This window comes from Boleophthalmus pectinirostris, unplaced genomic scaffold (genome assembly GCF_026225935.1).
Source record: "Boleophthalmus pectinirostris isolate CB_2022bp ecotype Guang Dong unplaced genomic scaffold, ASM2622593v1 HiC_scaffold_18, whole genome shotgun sequence".
NCBI classification, from domain to species: Eukaryota; Metazoa; Chordata; class Actinopteri; order Gobiiformes; family Gobiidae; genus Boleophthalmus; species Boleophthalmus pectinirostris.
The window spans coordinates 38,820,613-38,844,232 of record NW_026571133.1 but is presented as its reverse complement, the minus strand read 5'-3'; the positions used below and the strand labels follow the sequence as shown (position 1 = coordinate 38,844,232).

The following is a 23,620-nucleotide window of genomic DNA, read 5'->3' as shown; positions in this document are numbered from 1 at the left end:
GCGCTCCAGTGTGTTTTTAAACTCCATACGCGTTCACTAGAATCAGTTGGATGATTTCAGCCCTGGAATCGCCAATCCATACAGAGCAAAAAGGGAAACGGGAGCTGTTGACTTGAAAACGACCACTTCATGACATCACAAGGTGGAATCAAATGAAATAAAACACAACTCCAGGTATGTTTATGATGCGGTAACAACATTCTAACATAGTTTAAAGCTCACAACAATCAATTTTCTGTAATATAGCACCTTTAAACAAAATTGAATGAATGAAATTTACAGTCTAAAATAAAACTGTCGACGGGAAAAGCAAAATGTGCCAGAAATACTGAGTTCAAATAGATGATGGGTCAGTGGCGGTACACAGGCTGGGGTAGTAAGACTGTCTAAAATTGCACCTTTTAAAGTTTTGTTTCAGATTGGAAAACTGAAGATGCTGGGGCACTGGGTTATTGTATTTTTTTTTTAAAAGTCCAACCGAAAAGCAATCTGTGAGGAAGAGCCACTGTCCAGCCCAGTCAGAATCGGTCGGAAAGTGCCTGCACGGAAAGAAGGTGAACTCGATTTTGATAATAAGCAATAGACTTGATACTCACTACTGATTCTGATACCGCAATGATACATACAAACCTGAACTTATGTAAGACAATAGTTATTTTCAGCGTTAAGTTATGGTACTTTCTTTTCTATTCCCATGGGTCTTATATGTGTGTAGTCCCTCAGTGGTCCAGGTAGGTTCCAGAGTGGTCCATGGGCGTATACTAGTCTAGGTAGGTAACTAGTTAGACAAATTACAACGTCTACTTCTTCCTCCTGTGATTTGGAAATGGTGTATAGTAAGCAGAGCTGTTTCAAATGTATGCATTGTTTTCAAAATGTATTAGGATCGCTATTACTATCAGCCTGTTACCATACTGATACCTGCTTTTGCAAATGTGTAATGTGTTCCCTTTAGTTAAAAACGGACCAAATCATATTCTTTTTCATGTCTTCCTCTCCTCATATGTTCAGCTCTCATGCCCGCTGAGCTGCACTCGCCTCTCAAGTCCCCAAACACAGTCAATTAGGCACAGGGCTTACATTGAGTCATGTGACATTCATGCCTCTTTAGTAGCTCACCCAAGTATCACACTGTTTAGTGAAGGACTTAAAGCATATTTTAGTCGACTAGTGGTCCGCATTGGCATCCACTGTGCCAATAAGATTTTTCTTCTTTTATTCATTTGGGATTGTGACAATTATAGCAAAGGTCTAAGTTTAAAAGACAAAACATGCATGCTCCTGTGGTCTGCAGGGATTATCTTACACAGCTACACTGCTATAAACAAGAACTCCCTGGATCAGTTGGTTAAATGGGTGAGTAAGGTGACTGGCCATCCTCAGAGCCGCCTGGACTCCCTGGACTCAAGACAATTACAGAGGATGTCCCAGAGTATTTTAAAAGATGTTGCAACTAAACTCAGAGTTTCAGCTGTTTCCCTCTGGTCAGAGGCATTTAGTCCCAGGATCTAGAACGAATCCTTTTAAAAGGATCTTCGTTTCAGCTGCTATTATACTTATGAACCGTGGTGGCTGGTGGTATAAGTTTTTTTTATATATATATATGATTAATATATGTATTATATATAGGCTATATAGTATTATAACGAAACAGAAACATTTTGGTCACTATTGGCTGAACTATCAGAGCACCACGCACAGCCAAGCGCAGTTTTAAGCAAGTTTACCCAAGTTTATGCAGCAGCACGACCGCTCACGGCCAGCCCCAACAATGTCAGCATAACTACAGTAAGAGGCTACGATCACAACATGAACACATGGCATCAGCATCGCTCCTACAGCACACAGCAGAACAACCAGAGCAGCTCCAACGCACCCACGAGCTCACTTACGCACTATTTAACTATTAACACTATAACAGTATTTAACTATTAACACTATAACACTCTTTACCTGTGAGGCTCCATCTTGAGATTTGCCCCAAACTAATGAAAACCAGCCTCTTACCTTCTCCAGAGATTGATGCAGTGTTTCCTCTATCCGCTGTCCCATTGGTTCTGTCTCTAAAAGTCTATTGTCCAATACGAAGAGATGAAACTGGTCCAAATCCTGGTCCAGTCAGGTGGGTCCGTCATGCGCGGTCTTGGAGCCGAGTGCACGAGCTGGTTGTAAAACTATAATCCCTCTTCCCACTTAAATGTGAAAGTTACACCAGTCCATATTAGCACTAGAGCACCAGGTGGATTTAAGCCCTCTCCTCGCTACGCCCAGTGAAACTTTTACACCGAGAAACAAGTGGGTAGAGGCGGATAGAGCAGAGAGCGACTGCCCCGGCCCCGGCAGCGAGCGGGTCCTGGGTCCCGGCAGCGGGTCTCTCCTCCCGCTTTACTGTGGAGAGCTAAAGTAGCTAGCTGCCTTAATGCTTCTTTTCTTGCTCTTACTTCCTAAAACTGTTCCTCGGACGTAGTTTCACTTGAAGATGAACTCGCCATAACTGTACAGCATGCAGCTCTGTAGTTCTCAAATCATTAGCATGTAGCAGTAACATGCCGCCGATGATTTCATGGCGTCCGTAAGACGTATTTTAGGGCTAATGTAACGTAATGGGCAGAAGCGACGTAATGACGTTAAATTTTCTACAAACTTCAGGCTCTTCCATAGAAGAGTGATATGAGCACATTTAACATGATAAACATATGTCTATACATTCAAATTTAAACAAAATATTAAACATATAGCCGAATACCAAATAACGACTTTATAATTTTTTTAAATCAAGTTAGAGAGTGCGGTGCACTTGCACCCTCTACTGACCAGCCGCGACTGCTTATGTAATCTACTTATCTATCAATTTTAATACGTTTGTCTTGATTTTTTTTTTTTTTAAATTGTGTGGTTTCATATATATTTAATATTTATTGTGATTTTAGCCAAGCGTGTTGGATGAATTTAACCAATTGTTTATGGAACAAACTACTCTGCACTGGAGCACTGTAACACTTTATTTTGTAATTGTGTTTTTATACGTGTTTATTGCACATAATGTGGATGAATGAAATGTGAAATGTGGGATCTGCCTCTAAAATCAGCAAAACAAATTTACCTAGGGGTACGAATAAAGCAAACTAACCTAACAGTGTCAGAACCTGCACTTTGCTGGATGCTGTAATGATGCTATACTAATAGTGTAACTGTGCTGTAATTATACAGTACACATTAGAACTGTGCTCATATATAGTGTACATCAGCTCTAACTGTATTGTAATTATACAGTGTTCCATCCATTATTTTCCACTTATCTGGGCCGGGTTACAGAGACAAACGTCTGAGCAGGCATGCCCAGACTACACTTTCCACACTTTCCACACACACTTCCTCCAGCTTTTCCGGGAGATCCCGGGGCATTCCCAGGCCAGCTGAACGAACATAGCCCCCGTAGTGTTCTGGGTTTTTCCCGGGTGCTCCCCAGTGAGATGTAGATCCACAGAAGCCCAAGCCTCCTCAGCTTCTTCTCTCAGTGTGGATCTACTCTGATCTCCTCCCAGGCAATTAAGCTCCTCACCCTAACCGAGCACTCAGCCACCCTGCAGAGGAACCCAAAGCTCATGACCATAGATGAGGGTATGAACATTGAGTAAGTTGAGAACTTTGCCTTTGGACACAGGTTCTTCTTCACCACAACAGTATGATACAGCTACCGCATCACTGCAGACAATGCACCTATCCACCTCATGCTCCATCCAATTAAACTGTTTTTATCCTTTATATTTTAAGTACAGGGTAGCAGGGGGTAGGTGAAAACTGAGCACTCAAGTCTCAAATTCAATACAGGATTATTCAAACATTCATGAGTTAATCAGTGTATAAATAAAGCTACACTTTTTACACACTTGGATAAGCTTGTGTGTTGTCATTAGAGTACACTACAGCAGTAATACCAGATCTGTTTAAATGGTCTTCTATGTAATGTTTACTGACACTGCTTACCCTGTATTCACACTTACACTTGCCATTTCTTACCTCATGCAGTTGAGTGCCTCTCCTAGTCTGCTCTTAATGTCAGCTGAACTGTGCTGTTACATGCAGCAGGTATCCGAGTACATACCGTCTTCTCCTGTGGGATCTTTGAATTTCAAACCACGACACCACAATCGGTTCTTGGTTTACTTGCAGTTTGAAAATCCATTTTAAATTGGATTAAACCAGTTATACGGTTTTCTTGACATACATGTTTAAACACAGTGACTACAATGCTGTATAGACGACTTTTGCATTATTTTTGTTCTATTACATTCCTATATTACAAAAAAATGACTTGTGAGCTTTATGCTGTGTTAGAATATTGTTACTTCATCAAAAACATACCTGGACTTGTGTTTTGTTTATTTGTTTGCTCCGTTCCACTTTGTGACATCATCAAGCAGTAGTATTCAAGTTAACAGCTACATTTGATCTGTTGTTTAGTAAAGATCGTCAATTCCAGAGCTGAAAAATCACCCAAATGATTCTAGTGAAGGTGAGTTTAAAAACACTGGAGCACCTGTATTACCACATGACATCACAAGGTGGAACGTGGAGGTGGAATGTTTTCAGTTTGAGACAAGAACTCATAGATATGCAGGATTTGTGTGTTAAATGAAACAAAACACAACTCCAGGTCGGTTTGTGATGAGGAAACAGCATTATAACATAGATCAGAAAATAACATAATATGGGCTTTTTAAGATGTAGTTACTCTGTTTGCTTTGACCTTCCCCTTTAACATGCGAAGAGTGTTGCGTGTGGTCATTTCGTACTCGTGTGGGCTGAGTGATAGGGGAGTATGACAGAGGAGAGAGGCCGCTGTTATGGCACTGATCGATCACTTTATCATCAGGTTCGTGGTCCTCTCTGTTGTATGAAATATACAGAGAAGGCGGGTCACAAAGGCAGTCTCCAGCAAGGACACAACGCAGGGAGGTGAGCACTGATGGATGGACTACATGCTCCGAATACCTACACGCTGTTGTCTATGTTTTTCATAGGGGAAAAAACATGTTTAAAAGCACTGTACCTGATTTTTACTGTATTAAAAACGTGAAAAACAAAGTTAGTTCATTTTAAACGGATAATACTCCCTACAACTGTACAACTCACCCATTACACCAGACTATAGAAGGACAGAGGAGCTCATTCTCCAACAGGCTCCTACAGCTCAGCTCAAACAGTGAGGGATACAGGACGACATTCATACTATAATACTCCCTACAACCGTACAACTCACCCTTATGTAACAGATAATACTCCCTACAGCTGTACAACAACTCACCCGATGCACCAGACTATAGAGGGATAGATAATACTCCCTACAACTGTACAACTCACCCACTGCACAAGACTATAGAGGACTCCCTACAACTGACAACTCATGCACAAGACTATAGAGGGATATATAATACTCCCTACAACTGTACAACTCACCCACTGCACAAGACTATAGAGGGATATATAATACTCCCTACAGCTGTACAACAACTCACCCGATGCACCAGACTATAGAGGGATAGATAATACTCCCTACAACTGTACAACAACTCACCCGCTGCACCAGACTATAGAGGGATAGATAATACTCCCTACAACTGTACAACTCACCCACTGCACCAGACTATAGAGGGATGTATAATACTCCCTACAACTGTACAACTCACCCACTGCACAAGACTATAGAGGGACGTATAATACTCCCTACAACTGTACAACTCACCTACTGCACCAGACTATAGAGGGACAGAGGAGCTCAGTCTCATGTAGGCTCCTATACGGCTCCGCTCAAACAGTGAGATACAGGACTACATTTATACTATAATACTCCCTACAACTGTACAACAATTCACCCTTATGTAATAGATAAGCCTATGTCCTGTCAATCATCATATTATTATTGCACTGTCTTCCTATGATCTTCTGTATAAAACTGTGATTTTTATATTTATTACTTACCTGTTTTATTTTTACTTGTACATTTATTATTTGACACCTGTCTCTTACTATCATTTTTTCCCACTTATTTAGAATATATTTTAACTATTTATATTTTTGCTCTTTGTTGTTATATTATATTGTGATGTGTGAGCACCTGTATCCAAACAATTTCCCTTGTGGATCAATAAAGTTGGTCTAAGTCAAAGTCTCAGTGTAAATAGAGTGAACATATTCTACAAAGCTGGTCTATTGTGACATCTGCTGGCAGAAAACTACACTGCAACTACAGAGGTTAGTTTGTTCTTAAATCCAAGCATTACAGCAAAGCATCTCCTACACATGACCAAAAGTATTCAGCAGGGTTAATCATTTTTATTTCTGATATGATTCTCCACATCGTCACTGATTCACTAAAAGAAACTTCAGATAACTTGGACACAATGATAATGTTCAAATCGAGATTGAGAAAAGTACTAGTACTCAAATGCATTCAAAATATTTTCAAAGATTTGAATAAAAGTATAAAAATATCATCTGGAAGACTGAAATATTAAAATAATAGGGTGATGGTCACATGTCAGAGGTCTCAGAGCAGGAGTCTTCACTGGACGAGTCAGAGGAGCTGCTGCTGTCTGGGGGCTGAGACGAAGGTTCTCCTAGAGCACAAACAACAATAAAAATGTGTATTAAAACTTCAAACTATTTCTTCTAAAAGGCCAGGACTACAGCAGAACTTTACTTGGTATAAGGAAGGACACTAATAAATAAAACCTATCATCTTATTTTGTATTTTATTTAAAGAGGAGTTATGTCACTTCTAAGGGGTACTAACTGCTAACACATAACACTATTTAGATCACCATGTTACCTTTTATTGTTTTGAATAATAGTTTTTTTTTTTTAAGTTTTAGATATTTCATGACAAAGTACAATGTAATCAATAGTGAAATCTGACTTTTACCCCCCATCTGAGTTTAAGGCTATGTTTACACTGAAATAAATCACCATATCAAAGTATCAGAAACGATTTGCATCCAAATACATCATTTCTGTGTTTGCAAGCCTTCCCTATCCACACAGCTTTGAGCATATTTGTTTACATTTTACAGAAACAAAACTTAAAACTGCATGGTTAATTGGCTAATCTATACAAACTAAGCAACAACAGCTATTGTGCGCTGATGCAGTGCAACTTTTGTTGGACTAAAGGACACGACTCTGTGGATTATACGTGTTCTGATAATGGTGAGTCTGTTCTGTGCTTCTATCGTGCTAGAGATAGTTCATACTAAACTAAAGATCATACGTCTGCAGGTCATACGCATAGACCGTATATATATTTTAGCTTCTTAGTGTTTGGCAGTGAATTACTTTGTGGCACATAGACCTACGTCAGCATATCAATGTTTTCAGGCGTCTATACTAGGGATGGGCATGGTTAGTCGATTAATCAATAATTGATCATTAAGAATTTCATCGATTACGTTAATTTTAATCGACAAACTGAATGTAGGTTGCTGTGTGTAGCGTGACCAAACCGGGGTCTGTACATGTGTCTCTCTGCACTCAGAAGGAGCGAGCAAACACAAACAGTGGGTCAGTCTGCAACGTACCGAAGCACAAATGCCTATTTAACGATGATTTGTACAAGAAATTCCACGCTTTCCGTTGCGTTCGGGACAAGTGTGAGGCCATGTGCACAGTGTACAAAGCAGCACATATGTTTCAGTGTCCAGTGGGAAAAAGCTTTGCCAGGTGAGAGTCGCGCAATGTTGATGACGAGTCCCCACCTCCCACCCCCCGTACGATGTCCTGGTTTTGACAAACGCAAATATGGTCACACTAACCTGTATTCCACTGAGTCATGTCTTTTAATCCAACAGAAATTGACCGCATCAGAGCGCAAGAGCTGTAGTTTTATCTTTGCTTAGTTTATGCAAATTAGCGATGCGGTTTTAAGTTTCGTTTCTGTGAGAGTTGAACAAAACTGAATTAAACACATTATAATGTCAAACTGGCTGATGTGGCTCTAGAGTCGTTACGGTTTATATGTCGTAAAGTTGAATTTATTTATGCATATTAGTAGTGCAGATAGTAATAATAATGATGATCATTTTAATATAAAAACGTTAATGATTAATCGATAATCGATCGTTAATTCTTCCGACAATCGATTAAGAAAATTTCATCGAATGCCCACCCCTAGGCTATATGCTGCCGGATCAGATCTGTACTCAGATGAATTCGTGGGAGCTGGCGGCACCAGATCATTCCATCTCTGGAGCTGTTTTCCATCGGATTAGTGTGGATGAACACGGCATCCACAAGGAAAAACACTCAAGTACATACTAGTGTGGATGGGGCCTAAGACATCATCACTTTCTAGAATCTGAAAAGCACCAGTACACCACTCACTCTGGTACTTCTTCAACCTACTGCAGAGGCAGCGGCGCACGTATCTCTGCAGTTTGCGCAGCGTGGAGGGCTGAAGAGCCTCAAAGTCAATCTCAAACTCGTCAGGGTCAGCCTGTCCCAGCGAGGGCTCCCTCTTCTGGATGATCTGCACCACGCGCCCCAGCTTCAGTCCGGGTAAACGGTTTATGTCCAGGCTAAGCTCGTGCTTCTCCTCGTACGTCATGGGGATGGAGTCCAAGTCCTCGTCTGTGCTAGTTCTTAAAAGCTGACTGTGAATGAAAAAAAAGTTTGTTAAAAGGACATTTGTGAACGTGTGAATCATTACATACTGTAGGCTGAATGGCTGCAAGATTAGTTGAGGTTCTGGCAAAATGTGATTACCGTAATTTCCGGACTATTGAGCGCACCTGAATATAAGCTACATCAACAAAATTTTAACTACATTTTAAAATTGTACATATATAAGCCGCACCTGAATAATAGCCGCAGGTCTCAGAGTCTTCAAGAATGTTTTCAAGTTCGGGCTGTCTGCTTTTATTGCATCTGAAAGCTTTTGTTGTCTTTTTGCATTGAGTGGCCAACATCTCGCCATAGACTCACTGATGCCGAGCTCACATGCAGCAGCTGTATTTCCTTCTTCCACAGCCACATTAACTTAAAAGCTGCATCATCTGCATTTCTTTGCATATTTTCCATGAGGAGGGTGTGTGTATGAAGCGCAAAATAACTGTTCAAAACACAATCCACAAAGCCCCTGTTCTGTCTGTATCATGTCAGTGTCTTGGAGGATTTCAGCAGATTTCAGACTCTCCCGGGGGCGGGGCTAGTTCTATCAATCAGGTTTGAGTGGATGTCCGGCTACTGAAGTTTGGGATGTTTCTTCCTGTCATTTACACATATGGGTAAGACGTATCCTCCTCACTAGTGTTCATTTAGCATCATAACTTATTTTATCACATGATGATGAACTGTTTAACCTTCATGTTAACCCATGTTTTATGTGTACAGACAGCGGTGTTTTCTGCACTCAGGTTGCGCGCGGTGTTGCCAAATCATAGACTGTATATATGAATGGACAATGTGCCAAACAAAGAATCTGTCCATATATTCGCCACATCGTTTTATAAGTCGCAGGGTTCAAAGTATGAGAAGAAAATAGCGGTTTATAGTCCGGAAATTATGCTATTTAGGTATAATTCATAACTGAAGAAAACCAATTCTTCATTCTTCATGAGGTTTTAGTTAAAACATACATAACCTGTAAACCTGTAGTTCATGTCTCTCCAAAATAATTTATTTCTAGAATGACTAACTGGAATAACTGGATTGAAAAAAAAAGGTATTCGTTTGAACAATTTTTTTTTTATTTGAAAGGCTGTAATTACTTCATATGTAGATTGTTAACACAGCCATGCAAGGTAAATCCAGATTTCTGAGCACACAAAAGACAAATACACAGTGGTTGTTGGTGCCTCTAGGACTTTGAAACAGTAAGGGGACCACAGAAAAAGCGTGGGCATGGGGTGGGCAGGTAAATAGATTTGATATAGCTCCAAGTCTAAACTGTTACTGTTTTTGAAGTGGTGTTGCTTTATTAAGAAGAAGGGGGTCTGGGCATCCTCCCCCAGAAAAAATATTCATAAACCAAATCACATTTCCAGTAATTTTGTGCATATTAGGTGTGCCCCTGCTGCCTAGGGTACTTTTAGTAATTATAGTCAATCAATCAAATGAGGCATCCCTCACAGTTGGTTACCTGGTTTGGTCCTTGTCTAGTTTCTGTTTGGTTTTGTTGGCAGGGCCCTCTGAAAGCGCAGACAGCTGGTCGTGAACGGCTTTGAGCTGAGGAGACAGAGAAAAAATATTTACAAATAAGTATATATATGTGGCATTTTTCTTTTGAATTACATAAGAATTACCAAAACAGAAAAAACTGCAATTTTATACCACATTTTGGGGGAAATCACACACAATCGACCATCAAATCGTAATTGCAATTTAAGTTGGCGCTATTGTCATATTGCATTAAGTGCCTTTTTTTGGAAAACAGAATGTTATTTGAAAAGAACAAAATATCCTCCATTTTTATAGAAAGATCATGTTATGAAATCTTGTACTGGTCTGTCAGCTTTCTCAAATGTTAATGCTTTTGAAGTGGACCAGAAGTTGCCCAGAAGTTGACCAAAAGTTGATTAAAAATTGGCTAAAAGTTTACTACAAGTTGACCAAAAGTTGATTAAAAGTTGACCATAAGTTGAATAAAAGCTGAATAAAAGTTAACCAAAAGTTGAATAAAAGCTGACCAAAAGTAGACTAAAAGTTGACTAAAAGTTGACGAAAACTTGACCAAAAGGTAACCAAAAAGTTGACCAAAAGTTGAACAAAAGTTGATTAAAAGCTGACCAAAAATTTACCAAAAGTTGAATAAAAGCTGAATAAAAGTTGACCAAAGGTTGATCAAAAGTTGAATAAAAGCTGAATAAAAGTTGACCAAAGGTTGATCAAAAATTGACCAGAAGTTGACCAAAAAGTTGACCAAAAGTTGAATAAAAGTTGACAAAAAGTTGAACAAAAGTTGATTAAAAGCTGACCAAAAATTTACCAAAAGTTGAATAAAAGCTGAATAAAAGTTGACCAAAGGTTGATCAAAAGTTGAATAAAAGTTGACCAAAGGTTGATAAAAAATTGACCAGAAGTTGACCAAAAGTTGACTAAAAGTTGACCATAAGTTGAATAAAAGCTGAATAAAAATTGAATAAAAGCTGACTAAAAGTTGACCAAAAGTTGAATAAAAGTTGACCATAAGTTGAATAAAAGCTGAATAAAAATTGAATAAAAGCTGACTAAGAGTTGACCAAAAGTTTACCAAAAAGTTGACCAAAAGTTGAATAAAAGCTGACTAAAAGTTGAATAAAAGTTGACCAAAGGTTGACTAAAAGTTGATTAAAAGCTGACCAAAAATTTACCAAAAGTTGAATAAAAGCTGACTAAAAGTTGACCAAAAGTTGACCAGAATCCTACACTGTAAACAAGTCTAATCACAACTGTAATCCTTGTGACAAAAAAACAGAATGTGGCTTTTTTCCCCAAAATTGTTCAGCCCTACCACATTTATAGAAAGAAAAAACATCTATAAACTACTTTCCTTGCACCCACCTGCTCGTGCAGCTCGGCCACTCTGCTGGTCTGTTCATCAGAGGAGACGGAGCGCTCGGAAGTCCTGGAGTTGAAAGTGCTGACGGTGGAAATGGAGTCGACTGGTTCTTCAGGCATTTTGGCAAACCTCTGCTCGAACACTCCCTGAGCGGAGACACGGGGCTGAACTTACATCACGCTGAGTGCAGGGGAACAATGAAACCTCATGAGGAATGGATACCTGCAGTTTCCTCGCCTTGGCCACCACATCGAGAGTTGGAGGATTGTACTTGTAGCAGTTGGAAAAGATTAAACGGACATCTGCTGCAAAGGTCTGGGCGTCTGGGTACTGCCGGGCATCCATCTTTTTCTGCAAAAAAAGAGTTTTATTAATTCATCTGTTCAAGCTAAAGTTCCCCAAAAAATGACTCTTGTGAGCGTTAAGCAGTGTTATAATGCTGCTTCCTCATCAAAAACATACCTGGAGTTGTGTTTTGTTTCATTCACACATGTTTGAGAAATTCTTTATTATTAGTCTGTCTACATCTCCAAAGCTCAAAATGTTCTGTTGTACCTTGTGATGTCATGAAGCAGTAGTTTTCAAGTCAACAGCTCCTTTTACATTTAGTTCAGTAGAGATTGGATGATTTCAGCCCTGGAACTGCCAAACAATTCTAATGAAAGTAGAGGGAGTGTAAAAACACAGTGGAGTACTTCCTGTATCACCACATGACATCTTTTTTTTTTTTTTGCTACTAGACTGTGTATGGTGTTTTAATAGCATTTTTTTGGCCATTTCAAATTAGATTTTGATACTAAGGAATAGACTCAAAACTTAATACCATGATCATTAAAAAACACTCTTTACTTAGACAATATAATGCCATTACCAACACAAACGTGGTCTTATACTTGTTATACTAATTTAGAACAGGTTAATTTTGTCCCCTGAATGTAACTAGTATTGATACCTGCTCAAATGAGTACCGTATTTTTCAGACTGTAAGTCACACTTTTTTCATGGTTTGGGTGTTTCCTGCGACTTATATATTAAAATGTTCACACACTGAGAGGCTCTAGGCTTGTGTGTCAGTATGTGTTTCTCCTGTACCACTGTCACTTCACCCTCTACTGCGCATGTCTCCTGCAGAAAAAGCCGCTGTCCTGCTGCAAGTAGTGAAATATTCTGCCGATAATCGGGCAGTAGAAAGAAAGTTTGGAGTGAGCGAGAAACTTGTGAAGGACTGATGGACAGTGTTGGGAAGGTGACTTTTAAAATGTAATCCCCTACAGATTACAGATTACACACCCCAAAATGTAGTTTGTAATGTAATCCATTAAATTACTTAAAGTGAGTAACGTAATCTGATTACTTTGGATTACTTGATATTGTCATGTTTTTTAAACGACATGAATGTAGCAACCACATCCTGAAAATTCTTGTTTGTTGTCTTCAAATTGTCTGAGCCCAAGTCTCCATGAATAAGCAACTGTTTGCTGTAGAGAAACAAAGACCACGAGATCTTAACATAAGAGGTTTTGTCTGTTAAAAGACAGAAACAAGATAAGACTTTCCTTCACCAGATTAAAAAATATTATTGATAGCGAAATAATTTTTTATATGAGATCACCTTAAATTATGTCAACCTACTGTTAGGTGTCATGTTGTTTAGACCTGGTTTAGTCCTGGTTTAGTCCTGATTTTTAGACCTGGTTTACTCCTGATTTTAGACCTGGTTTAGACCAGGTCTTTAGTTCTGGTTTAGTCGTGGTTTAGTCCTAGTTTAAACCTGGTTCAGTCCTGCTTTAGTCCTGGTTTAGTCCTGGATTAGTCCTGGTTTAGTCCTGGGTTAGTCCTGGTGTTAGTTCTGGTTTAGTCGTGGTTTAGTCCTAGTTTAAACCTGGTTCAGTCCTGCTTTAGTCCTGGTTTAGTCCTGGTGTTAGTTCTGGTTTAGAGGCGCACAGGAGGAAGCGCGGTTTACGCGAGAAAACACGTTCCACACGCGGCGCACGAGACGGTGTCCGCGCAGTAACTACGGAAGGAGACGTGGTCCGCGGGTTCTCAGGTTGATGACGATGATGAAGGTGTGTGTTTGGTGTGTGTGTTTGTGTGTGTGTGTGTGTGTTTGTGTGTGCACGTCCACTCATGTGGCACAGGTCAGTATAGGACAGTAGTGCAGATATTATGAGTCTATGCAGGTTGTTTTCACCAGTGCCAGTAGCTCCTGTTTCACATTTAAGTTGTAGGCGATTTTATATTTGTTTTTTTATATATATATCTCACATCGGGAGAAGAATTTCCAAGACACAAATGCGTTTTTACCAATGCACTGCTGCTTCCACTGTGTGACTGACACCGCCAACTATAATATGATGTTTACATCGGTCTTATTGCGCGCGTTCTGTTTGAGTTTCAGGCAATGAGTGGAATTACCGAAATAAAAAAATTAATAAATGGGATGTAGCACAAAATGTGAAAACAGGAAAATACCGCCTTGTAATCCACTTATTTCAGCAAAGTAACTGTAATCCAATTACCACTCATTGAAACAGTAACTGTAACAGAATACAGTTACTCATAATTTGTACTCTGATTACGTAACGGCGGTACATGTAATCCGTTACTCCCCAACACTGCTGATGGAAAGCAGGGATACAGCTTCACGGCAACCGGGAAGATGCCCAATGCAACTTTCCTGGAAGTCAATGAATAGATCGACAAAGCCTGGACTTCAGTGACAACTGAAACTATCCTGTTGTGATTCAGAAAGGCTGTATTAATTCTAACTGGAACTGATGCTGAGTCTGACGACAGCTACGCAGAAGAGGAAGCAGCGCTCCATTTACTGCCGGAGGTCCCAAAGTTGCTCAGAAGTGACACAGAGGATGAAAAATTCAATGGATTTAGTGATTTGGAGTGAGATGGAGAGTTTGGTAAACTTGTTCTGTTCTGTTGTTTATGTTATAGTTTATCTGAAGAACTGTTCATATGTGACGTTAACAGTCTGTTGTTCTCTGTTCTATTGTTATTACTAGAACTTGACTTTCAATATGAAATGTTGGTTCCTGGTCTTTCCTCCAAAAGTGCGACTTATATGTTTTTTTCTTCATTACAATTTTTTTGGCTGGTGCGATTTATACTCTGGAGCGACTTATAGTCAGAAAAATACGCTTTTTAATTTTGAAACTTTTAGTATCGATTACTAACAGATTTTCTATACAGTACTTTTGAAAGCCCTAGTCAATACAAGTGTCCATAGTCCCATTCACATGTTTGACTTTCTGCAAAATAAACTCTTGGCTACTGCTATATCCATCATTTTAAAACAAAACCTTTATAAATACAGCTTTGTGTTTTTCTGTGAATGCCTGTACCTTGATAGTGCCCAGGTCCATGGGGTACTTGATAATATCATGGTAGTCATGTAGTTTGAGTGCCTGGGCGTCCACGGGGGTGTGGAAGGGCCAGGCGTAGGCAGCGTGCTTCTTGGACAGCATTTCCTTCAGGATGTCAGCGCAGTACTGGAGCTGTTCACTCAGCTGCCCTCCCAGCTGTGCCTCCTCCTGCGCTGCCCGCTCCATACTCTCCCTCTTCTTCTTCCCCTCGGGCAGGTAGGCATCTGTGGCCAAATTCGCCAGTTCTTTCCTTTTGTAGGGTTTCTTCTGTTAGTGCATGACAGAACACAAGGGTTAGGGAGGGTATAGAAAAGAAATTTAAAGCATGATTCAGTGTTTTAATGTCACCAAAACTTTGATGTATGCAAGGAGAAAATCGGACATAGCAGGAATTTACAGACCAAGAATTTTATTGTTATCTTTTTAACTTTCACCAAACATTTTTAACATGAAATGCAAATTTAGTGTTTTAATTTTAGATTGTATATAAAGTATGAGGGTGTTTGTGGCTCAATCGGCCCTGGCTCCAATAGACTTCACACTGAACATTGTCACCTCTCTCTCTAAAACCGCTACAGTGAGCCTTGTCTTAAAATGTCTGTCATTTCATCAGCTTCATTTGACTGGAGTCGAATGATTTGGATGATGTCACACTCCCTTTGTCCACTTCTGATACAGTCTATGGTCTCAATGTATTTGTTTATGAGTCCGGGGATATCTGGGATTCAGAATACGCACTTCTTGAATACTTTACAAAGCTGTGAGTCTGGTCACCGATGACTCTCCCCATTTTCAGATAGATGTGATTGACAGGTGGATTAGACAATCAGGGACATGCATGGTCCGTACGTATCAACAGAAATATAAACAAATCTGAGCGGATGGTCGTCTTTGGTTCTGGCTCGAGGTGCCACCAGACTGATATCCGTCTGTGCAAGCGATACAGAAGATGAACACTCACTTTGATGGTGGGTTGTGGGGGAGATTTGGCCCCATTTCCTTCCTGGCTGCCTAAAATATACAAAATAAAAGAAATATGTAACAGAATGTGAAGTCCAGATTGCTTGAATAATTGGGGAATCAATAAAAAAACATGCGTATCGACATTATCAATATATAGGATATTATGAAAATACTACGATGCAATAATCAGTAATTATTTGTCTCTGTAGTTCATGCAGTGCATCCTATATAGAAATGACACAATGTTCCCTATTTTACAGAAATGTACTGTTTTTGAAAGGCAAAAAAACTGATTGCATTCATGATTTTTGTTATTATTAGGTCCTACTTGGGTTAAACCTGTTTTCTGGTTTTTGACTAGTAAAATGAAAGCATGCAAATATAGTATATAGTTTATTTTTATTTGATCTGATTGTGACAACATATACTTGGCCAAAAAAGAAATGCATATTTTTGTTATTATTGTGGTGATTCAAAATTGCCCAGTACAGTACATACTGGGCCTATTACTGTAATCAAAGAAAGAACACGATCTCTGGACATCGCTACAGATTTGCTACACTTAACTGATTCCACGCAATGGCTGGCTTTAGATTTCCAGACAGCTCAGCTCTACTGTGAACTGGACAACAATACTGAACACAAAAGTTGTAAGGAATCATTCTTTGTGGACTTTTGCATCAGAAAACCAAGTTTTGGAGCTCAGAATCCACGGCGACGTCATGCCATGTCTGATCTGGAGAGGGGTTGTGTTGTCAGTATGCTGGATGCAGGCGGGGAATGCGTATCCAAGAAGTGGCTGCAGGGCACTGGTGGAATAATGGAGAAGGATGCCCCAATTCTGTATTCGACGCCTGGTACAGTCCATGAGAAGGAGGGTCCTGGCTTGTATTGCAGCTAGGGGCAGTCATGCACGCTATTTAACATTTTTCCTCCTTTTTTCAACATTGTTATTAGAATTATATATATCAAAATGCTATACAAATAGAACTTGTGTTTCTTTTTTGGCCAAGTATATATTAAAATACTGCAATAATATGGTTATGGCAATGCAAAACATACTTTGCAGAAGAAAGAGAAAGAGCCACTGTCCTGTCTGGGATCATGTCAGTCGATCACACCATTACTTCTGTATCAGTGACAATTTAAAATTTAAACAAACATAAAGAAAACTGAAACCATCCATTGAGAAAGACCAGAATAATTCTAACTGGAACTCATGCTGAGTCTGACAACAGCTACACAGAAGAGGAAGCGATGCTCCATTTACCTCTGGAGGTCGTGGAGTTACTCAGAAGTGACACAGAGGATGAAGAATTGAATGGATTTAGTGATTTGGAGTGAGATGGAGAGTTTGGTAAACTTGTTCTGTTCTGTTGTTTATGTTATAGTTTATCTGAAGAACTGTTCATATGTGACATTAACAGTCTGTTGTTCTCTGTTCTATTGTTATTGCTAGAACTTGCCTTTCAAGATGAAATGTTGGTTCCTGGTCTCTGATTTAAAAAAATAAATTTCCCCCAAAAGTGCGACTTATACATGTTTTTTGCTTCTTCATTACACATTTTTTGGCTTGTGCGACTTATACGCCAGAGCAACTTATAGTCCAAAAAATACAGTATAAAAAACTAAAACATACATGTTGGAGCTATCCCACGTTTCTCGAGTCTGTCAGAACAGCTGGTCTCACTTACTGATGTCATTAAGTGGTTCTCCAAGTTTTTAAAGTTCACATACCTACATTGCAACCAAAACTGTTGTAATTATTAAAGCAATGGAAATGTCTGAACTACATCTACTCTACTCGTCATATCAGACAGTCATCTCAAGGCGTCTTTTCTATACATGTACTTTAATTTTTATCCTATACTTCAACTTTGTGTTCCTACTTAAAATAAAATACCAATACCAAGGAGTACAAAGTCATTTAAAAAGCTGAAAAAAAAGAAAAGAAGTTGATTCAGCCTGTGCTGTTCATAAAAATTCATACCTTTTCTAGCCTTAACTTTATTAGGATTCAGTTCCACTTCTCCTCCAGGCATTTGGGCCACTTTCATTAAGAAAATCTTCTCCAAGGCCAGAGCCATCAGGACAATGTCATCTGTGGGCTGAGAAATGAAAACATGGATTTACTATCTTTGCTTCTGGGTCCGGTCAAGTTGTAACGGAGGGAAACAGGCAGATTTTTAACTTTCAAATGTCTCTTATTCAGAAACTAGAGGGACTATTGAAATAAGTAAAGTATCAGAATGTAGGAAAGAGTTAACACTCCAACAGGGTAAAGTTAAACCTGTGATATTCTTTCAAGTTGTTGACAAAAAATTTTAAAACTCATGTCGGTAACGGAGGGAATGAAATATGCAGCACTTTTTGGGCAATAAATACAAACAGCGATAACTAGCGGTTCTAACTTACATATCCTTAACAAACTGGTTTGAATATTTGCTTCATATAGTTTTCTACCATATGGTACAAGATTAGGTTAAGTTAGATTACTTTTTGAGTAATGAGATTTTTTATTTAAGAAAGGTCATGGTAACGGAAGGAAAAGTAACAGAGGGAAAATTGTGCAAGCAAGTAGAAGGTGCATGATTTTGCATAATTTGTCAGTTTTTTTCTTCCGAATACTTTAAAATTACTTCAAAATGAAAGGAAACTATTTCTATAAAATATGTCAGTCCTTCTAAGCAAATTTGTATCATTTTAAATACATTGTTTTTGAAAAACCATGTACCTTCATCAGCAGTTCAAAGATCAAATAACACAAGATATGATGAAATACATCATTTATTTACATGATTTGCAGGACTTTTAAATTTGGGAAATAATTTTTGTTCCATGTTTCATACATGGTCTGTTTAAAACGTATGGAACTTTAGAACCAAAAATGGTACAGAAAAAAGGTCAACAGTTTCATAAACTAGAGTACATATGTATCTGTTGAATACATTTTTATATCAGATGCATTAACTTGAATTTTTGGCCTTGCTGTTTACTTCTGCTTGACCGGGCCCTTTTTCATCTGTTTGTTAATGATTGGACACTGTACCACCACATCAGCTGTCTGTATACCCTACTATTGTACATAAGTATAGAGAACCAACATTAACTAAGCCAAAACTAACATCATTGCTTTTTATTCAAATAACTACAATTCTTTAAACTTCCTATAATTACACAAAATTGACTCTTGTGAGCTTTTAATCACATTATAACGGTGTTATAATGTTGTTACATCCTCAAAAGCATACCTGCTGTTGTGTTTTGTTTCATTCAAACATGTTTGAACCTGTCTACATGTCCAAAACTCAAACTGTTCTGTTCCACATTGTGATGTCACATGGTGGTGGTTTTCAAGTTCATTTCAGTTCAGTTCAGTAGAGGTTTGCAATTCCTATCTTGGAAGTTAATTAGCATGCGTAATATATCTTTAATACGAGTTGTAGCACATTAAAGAAAATACAAAAATATGTCACTTTCAGTACATTGTTATCCCAGTGCTGACATGACATAAAAATGAAATGTAAAAAATAAAAATTGAGTATCTTAGAATTATGAGAACAGGATAATTTGGAAATGAAGCCCACCTTGTTGTAAATGTAACAGTTTGTGAACATGGTGTTGAGGTCTTGCATGCACTCAGCAGCGCTCCAGTAATAGTTGTTTTCTAGACGCTTCTTTATGGTCCCCAGATCCATAGGAGAGGTGATTGTCTCGTGATAGTCCTACAAAAGCACATTTTCTCTGAGTCCAGGTTGAATCCTAGTTTAGTCATGATTTAGTCCTTGTTGAGTCCTGGTTTAGACCTGGTGAGTCCTTGTTAAACCCTGATTTAGTCAAGGTTTAGTCCAGAGTGTGTTATAATTAGCCCTGGTTTAGTTTAGACCTGGTTTAGACCTGGTGGAGTCCTGGTTGGAGTCCTAGCTGAGTCCTGGCTGAGTCCTGGTTGAGTTCTGGTTGAGTCCTTGTTAAACCCTGATTTAGACCCGGTTTAGTCCAGAGTGAGTTATAATTTAGACCTGGTTTAGACCTGGTTTAGACCTGGTTGAGACCTGGTTTAGACCTGGTTGAGGCCTGGTTTAGATCTGGTTGAGCCCTGCTTTAATCCCAATTGAGTCCTGGTTGAGTCCTGGTTGAGTCCTTTTTAAAACCCTGATTTTGTAACGGTTTAATCCAGAGTGAGTTGTAATTTAGTCCTGTTTTAGACCTGGTTGAGCTCTGATTGAGCCCCGATTTAGTCCTAATTTAGTCCTGGTTGAATTCTTGTTGAGTTCTGGTTCAGTCCTTGTTAAACCCTGATTTAGTCCCAGTTTGGTCCAGAGTGAGTTGTAATTTAGCCCTGGTTTAGACCTGATTGAGCCCTGATTTAGCCCTGATTGAGTCCTGGTTGAGTCCTGGTTGTGTCCTGGTTGAGTCCTGGTTGAATTCTGGTTGAATTCTGGTTGAGTTCTGGTTGAGTCGTTGTTAAACCCTGATTTAGTCCCGTTTTAGTCCAGAGTGAGTTGTAATTTAGCCCTGGTTTAGACCTGGTTAAACCCTGATTTAGTCACGGTTTAGTCCAAAGTGAGTTGCAATTTATCCCTGGTTTAGACCTAGTTGAGGCCAGGTTTAGATCTGGTTCAGCCTGAGTTAGTCCTGGTTGAGTCGTTGTTAAACCCTGATTTAGTCCCGCTTCAGTCCAGAGTGAGTTGTAATTTAGCCCTGGTTTGGACCTGATTAAACCCTGATTTAACCACAGTTTAGTCCAGAGTGAGTTGCAATTTATCCCTGGTTGAGTCCTGGTTGAGTCGTTGTTAAACCCTGATTTAGTCCGGCTTTAGTCCAGAGTGAGTTGTAATTTAGCCCTGGTTTGGACCTGGTTGAGGCCTGACTGAGTCCTAGTTTAGTTTTGGTTGTGTCCTAGTTGAGTCCTCGTTCAGTCCTCATGTAATAGTAGTTGTGTCCTGGTCTAGTCCTGGTTTAGCCCAAGGTTTAGTCCTGATTAACTCACATGTAGCCCAAGAGTGACTGCATCCACAGGTTTGTGAAAGGGCCATGCAAACTGGTGCTTCCACAGGGACTTGACCACCACGTTCTGCATGTACTGGAGCTGGTTGGTGCGGCGCCCGGGCTTGTGGGGGTTGGACACTTCGGGGGGAGGGGGGTTCACCAGCAAGGGACGCTGCGATACAGAATGCGGTACTACCTGTTCTGAAGACCGCAGGCCCTTACAGTTTTCAACCTTTATCTTTGTTTGATCCATAGCTTCAGATAAACTGTACTAGAGGTCTACAGAGACAAGGTACCTGTTTAAAAAAAAAAAAAAAAAAAAAAAAAAAAAAAAGGAATTACACTGCTATAACATAACAGAGTTCATAAAATCGTAATTATTATTAGTAAATGATATGAATTTTCTTTAAAATAGTGGGGAGTTTTTTGTCATTTTTATGTAATAAGGTAAGACTTGAGCTGTACAGTGTAGAATAAATAACTTCTATGGATAATTATCAGATCTGTTGTTCATTTGTTGCACCTCAGTTTTTTTTTTCTTTTTATGATATTCTATTCAATTTAAAACTAGTTTAATGGAATCAGCCTGCTTTGAGTCAATGGCATAATGTAGTTTAAATATTATCGTTTATCACAATATCTCTCTGTAGCGAAATAAAGTCCTTCAAATTTTGTTTTCATGACAGGCCTAGTCGCAGAAGCTGCCATTATAAGTACCATAATTTCCTCCACAAACAACTAAATCTCCTGTCTTATTCTGCATTAAAACAGGTAACAGCTAACCCTGTAGTTTAGATCTGTACAGACATGTTCTGAAATGTGATTCTTGTATTAGTTTGTCATCTCATATATCATATTTTTTTTGTCTGTTCTTCTGTACGTGTCTAAAATGTGAACTAAACTATTCTGCTTTTCATTGTGGTGTTGCTGCTTTGCCCATTATGTTCCACAGAATGCTATAAAATGTGTCCATCTCCAAGGAGACAAGCAGACGATACCATCCAGCCAATAAGTCAAGTCAAGTGATAGGTCCGATCTTCTGAGAGGCAACCGCGCTCACAGTAGGGTTGGATATCATTTAGAAGTTGCTGTTACGATACATAACTTGATACTAGGACTGTGCAAAAATATTGAAATTTCAATGTATCGTATCGTTTAATGTGATGACATAGTATCAATATCGTGGGCTGTTGAATCGATATATCACCAAGAGTATATTTTGGTATATTTTATTAAATTATGTCGTTACAGCTACAGTTTTGTTGCTTCTTTAGTGGAGGGAAACTCATGTATGCGATACACTTGACATATTGACTGTTTTGATGATTAAAATGTTTGTGTTTCATATTAACTTTGCAGTGGTTTAACAAAGACTTTTAGTGTCACAGCCATAATTTTGCTACTGAACTATATCAAGTCGATTTGAAATATATCGTATCGAACCCAAAGTACACTGTATCGAGATATGTCTTATATCGTGGCCTATGTAGCGAGGTATGTATCATATTGGCAACTTCTTAAAGATACCCAGCCCTACTTCACACAGTGCACTTTCGGTTCAATATGATACATTTTAAATTGATTCAATACAGTTCAATAAAAAATAATGGATAAATAATACCTGTGATACTAAAAGTCTTTGTTAAACCACTTCCTGTGAAAAGTTAATATGAACTATTTTAATCATCAAAACAGGAAAAAGGTCAAATGTGTCGCATAAATGAGTTCCCTTCCTCTAAACAAGCAACAAAACTGTAGCGCTGTAACAAAATCATTTCGTAAAATGTATCAAATATACTTTTTGCGGTATACTGATACAGCAATCCCCGATATCGATACTGTATCATCAGATTGTATTGTATAATACAATATATCTGTATTTTTGCACACCCCTAGCTCACAGTAAGCATATTTTTCATGTTACTTTATTTAGACATTAAAACACCAGAAATGAATAAATTGAAGTAGTTTAATGCCATACTGTGGAGTATTCCAGGCAAAACTAGAACATTTCAGTGAAGACAAGCAGCAGAAAAAGTTGCACATTACAAGTGAGAATAATTAAACCATTATTATCCTGTTGCAAACCACTGTTAAGTTTATAACTACATAACTCAGGCTACATCTCGACTTGATAAAGATCTATAGAAGGGAGACTTTGAATAAGCCTAAAAAAAATACTTACTTGCGTTTGCACATTCTTGACAACTTTCTGATTCAGATCTGCACTTAGACCTCGCCCCTAAACACAGCCAGCATCGATCACATGTCAGTAAATACACAACATACCTTATTATTTCACAATCTTTACATCATCAAACCCATGTGTAGCTTTAGCCAGAATGTAAACAAGAGCAAACAGATTACCCATGGACTATTTCATCCTGGTTTCGGATTATTTCCACGTGTCTGTGCAGAATGATGTCTTGCAGTGACGGAAACGGTCAAGGGCAAAAATCGGAGCAAGGAAAAGTTTATAACAACAAACCAAACGTGTGCAGGAAAGAGCTCCGTTTTCCCTCGTCGTCTGTATTATTTTTTAACAATATGCTGTTGGTTTACATCGCCATCTACTGCATGGAGGTGTGTGACGTTATAGTCGCCAAAATAAAATAAAAAAAATTAATGAATTTGAAAGATTGGGATTTTAATGCAATGCAAAAAATAAAAATAAAATAAATAAATGAAAATAAAAAATATATAAATTCAGATGATCGTGCAAATTAAAATAGGGAAATTATAACAGAGTCAAGAAGTT

At 38.7% G+C, this 23,620-nt stretch overlaps 1 protein-coding gene across 1 annotated transcript; it reads right to left on the bottom strand.

The window, feature by feature from the left end:
* Positions 1–6,316: 6,316 nt before the first annotated feature.
* Positions 6,317–23,405, bottom strand: LOC110172338 (bromodomain-containing protein 3-like). The gene is made up of 12 exons (XM_020938192.2): positions 23,230–23,405; positions 23,048–23,104; positions 20,864–21,158; positions 19,461–19,598; positions 17,864–17,981; positions 15,872–15,921; positions 14,890–15,177; positions 11,756–11,884; positions 11,536–11,679; positions 10,136–10,221; positions 8,380–8,648; positions 6,317–6,620 (listed from the first exon to the last, which is right to left on the bottom strand). Exons 3-12 carry the CDS (start codon positions 21,113–21,115, stop codon positions 6,535–6,537), a joined length of 1,560 nt encoding a protein of 519 aa, XP_020793851.1. The 5' UTR covers positions 21,116–21,158; positions 23,048–23,104; positions 23,230–23,405; the 3' UTR covers positions 6,317–6,534.
* Between the last annotated feature and the right edge of the window lie 215 nt (positions 23,406–23,620).

Coding starts and splice junctions, on each gene's coding strand:
- LOC110172338 (XM_020938192.2), bottom strand. CDS start 21,115: ATGGATCAAACAAAGATAAAGGTTGAAAACTGTAAGGGCCTGCGGTCT. Junction 11,885..14,889: donor TGGACCTGGGCACTATCAAG/GTACAGGCATTC, acceptor CTTTTTTTGCAG/AAAAAGATGGATGCCCGGCA. Junction 10,222..11,535: donor TGGCCGAGCTGCACGAGCAG/GTGGGTGCAAGG, acceptor CTGTCTCCTCAG/CTCAAAGCCGTTCACGACCA.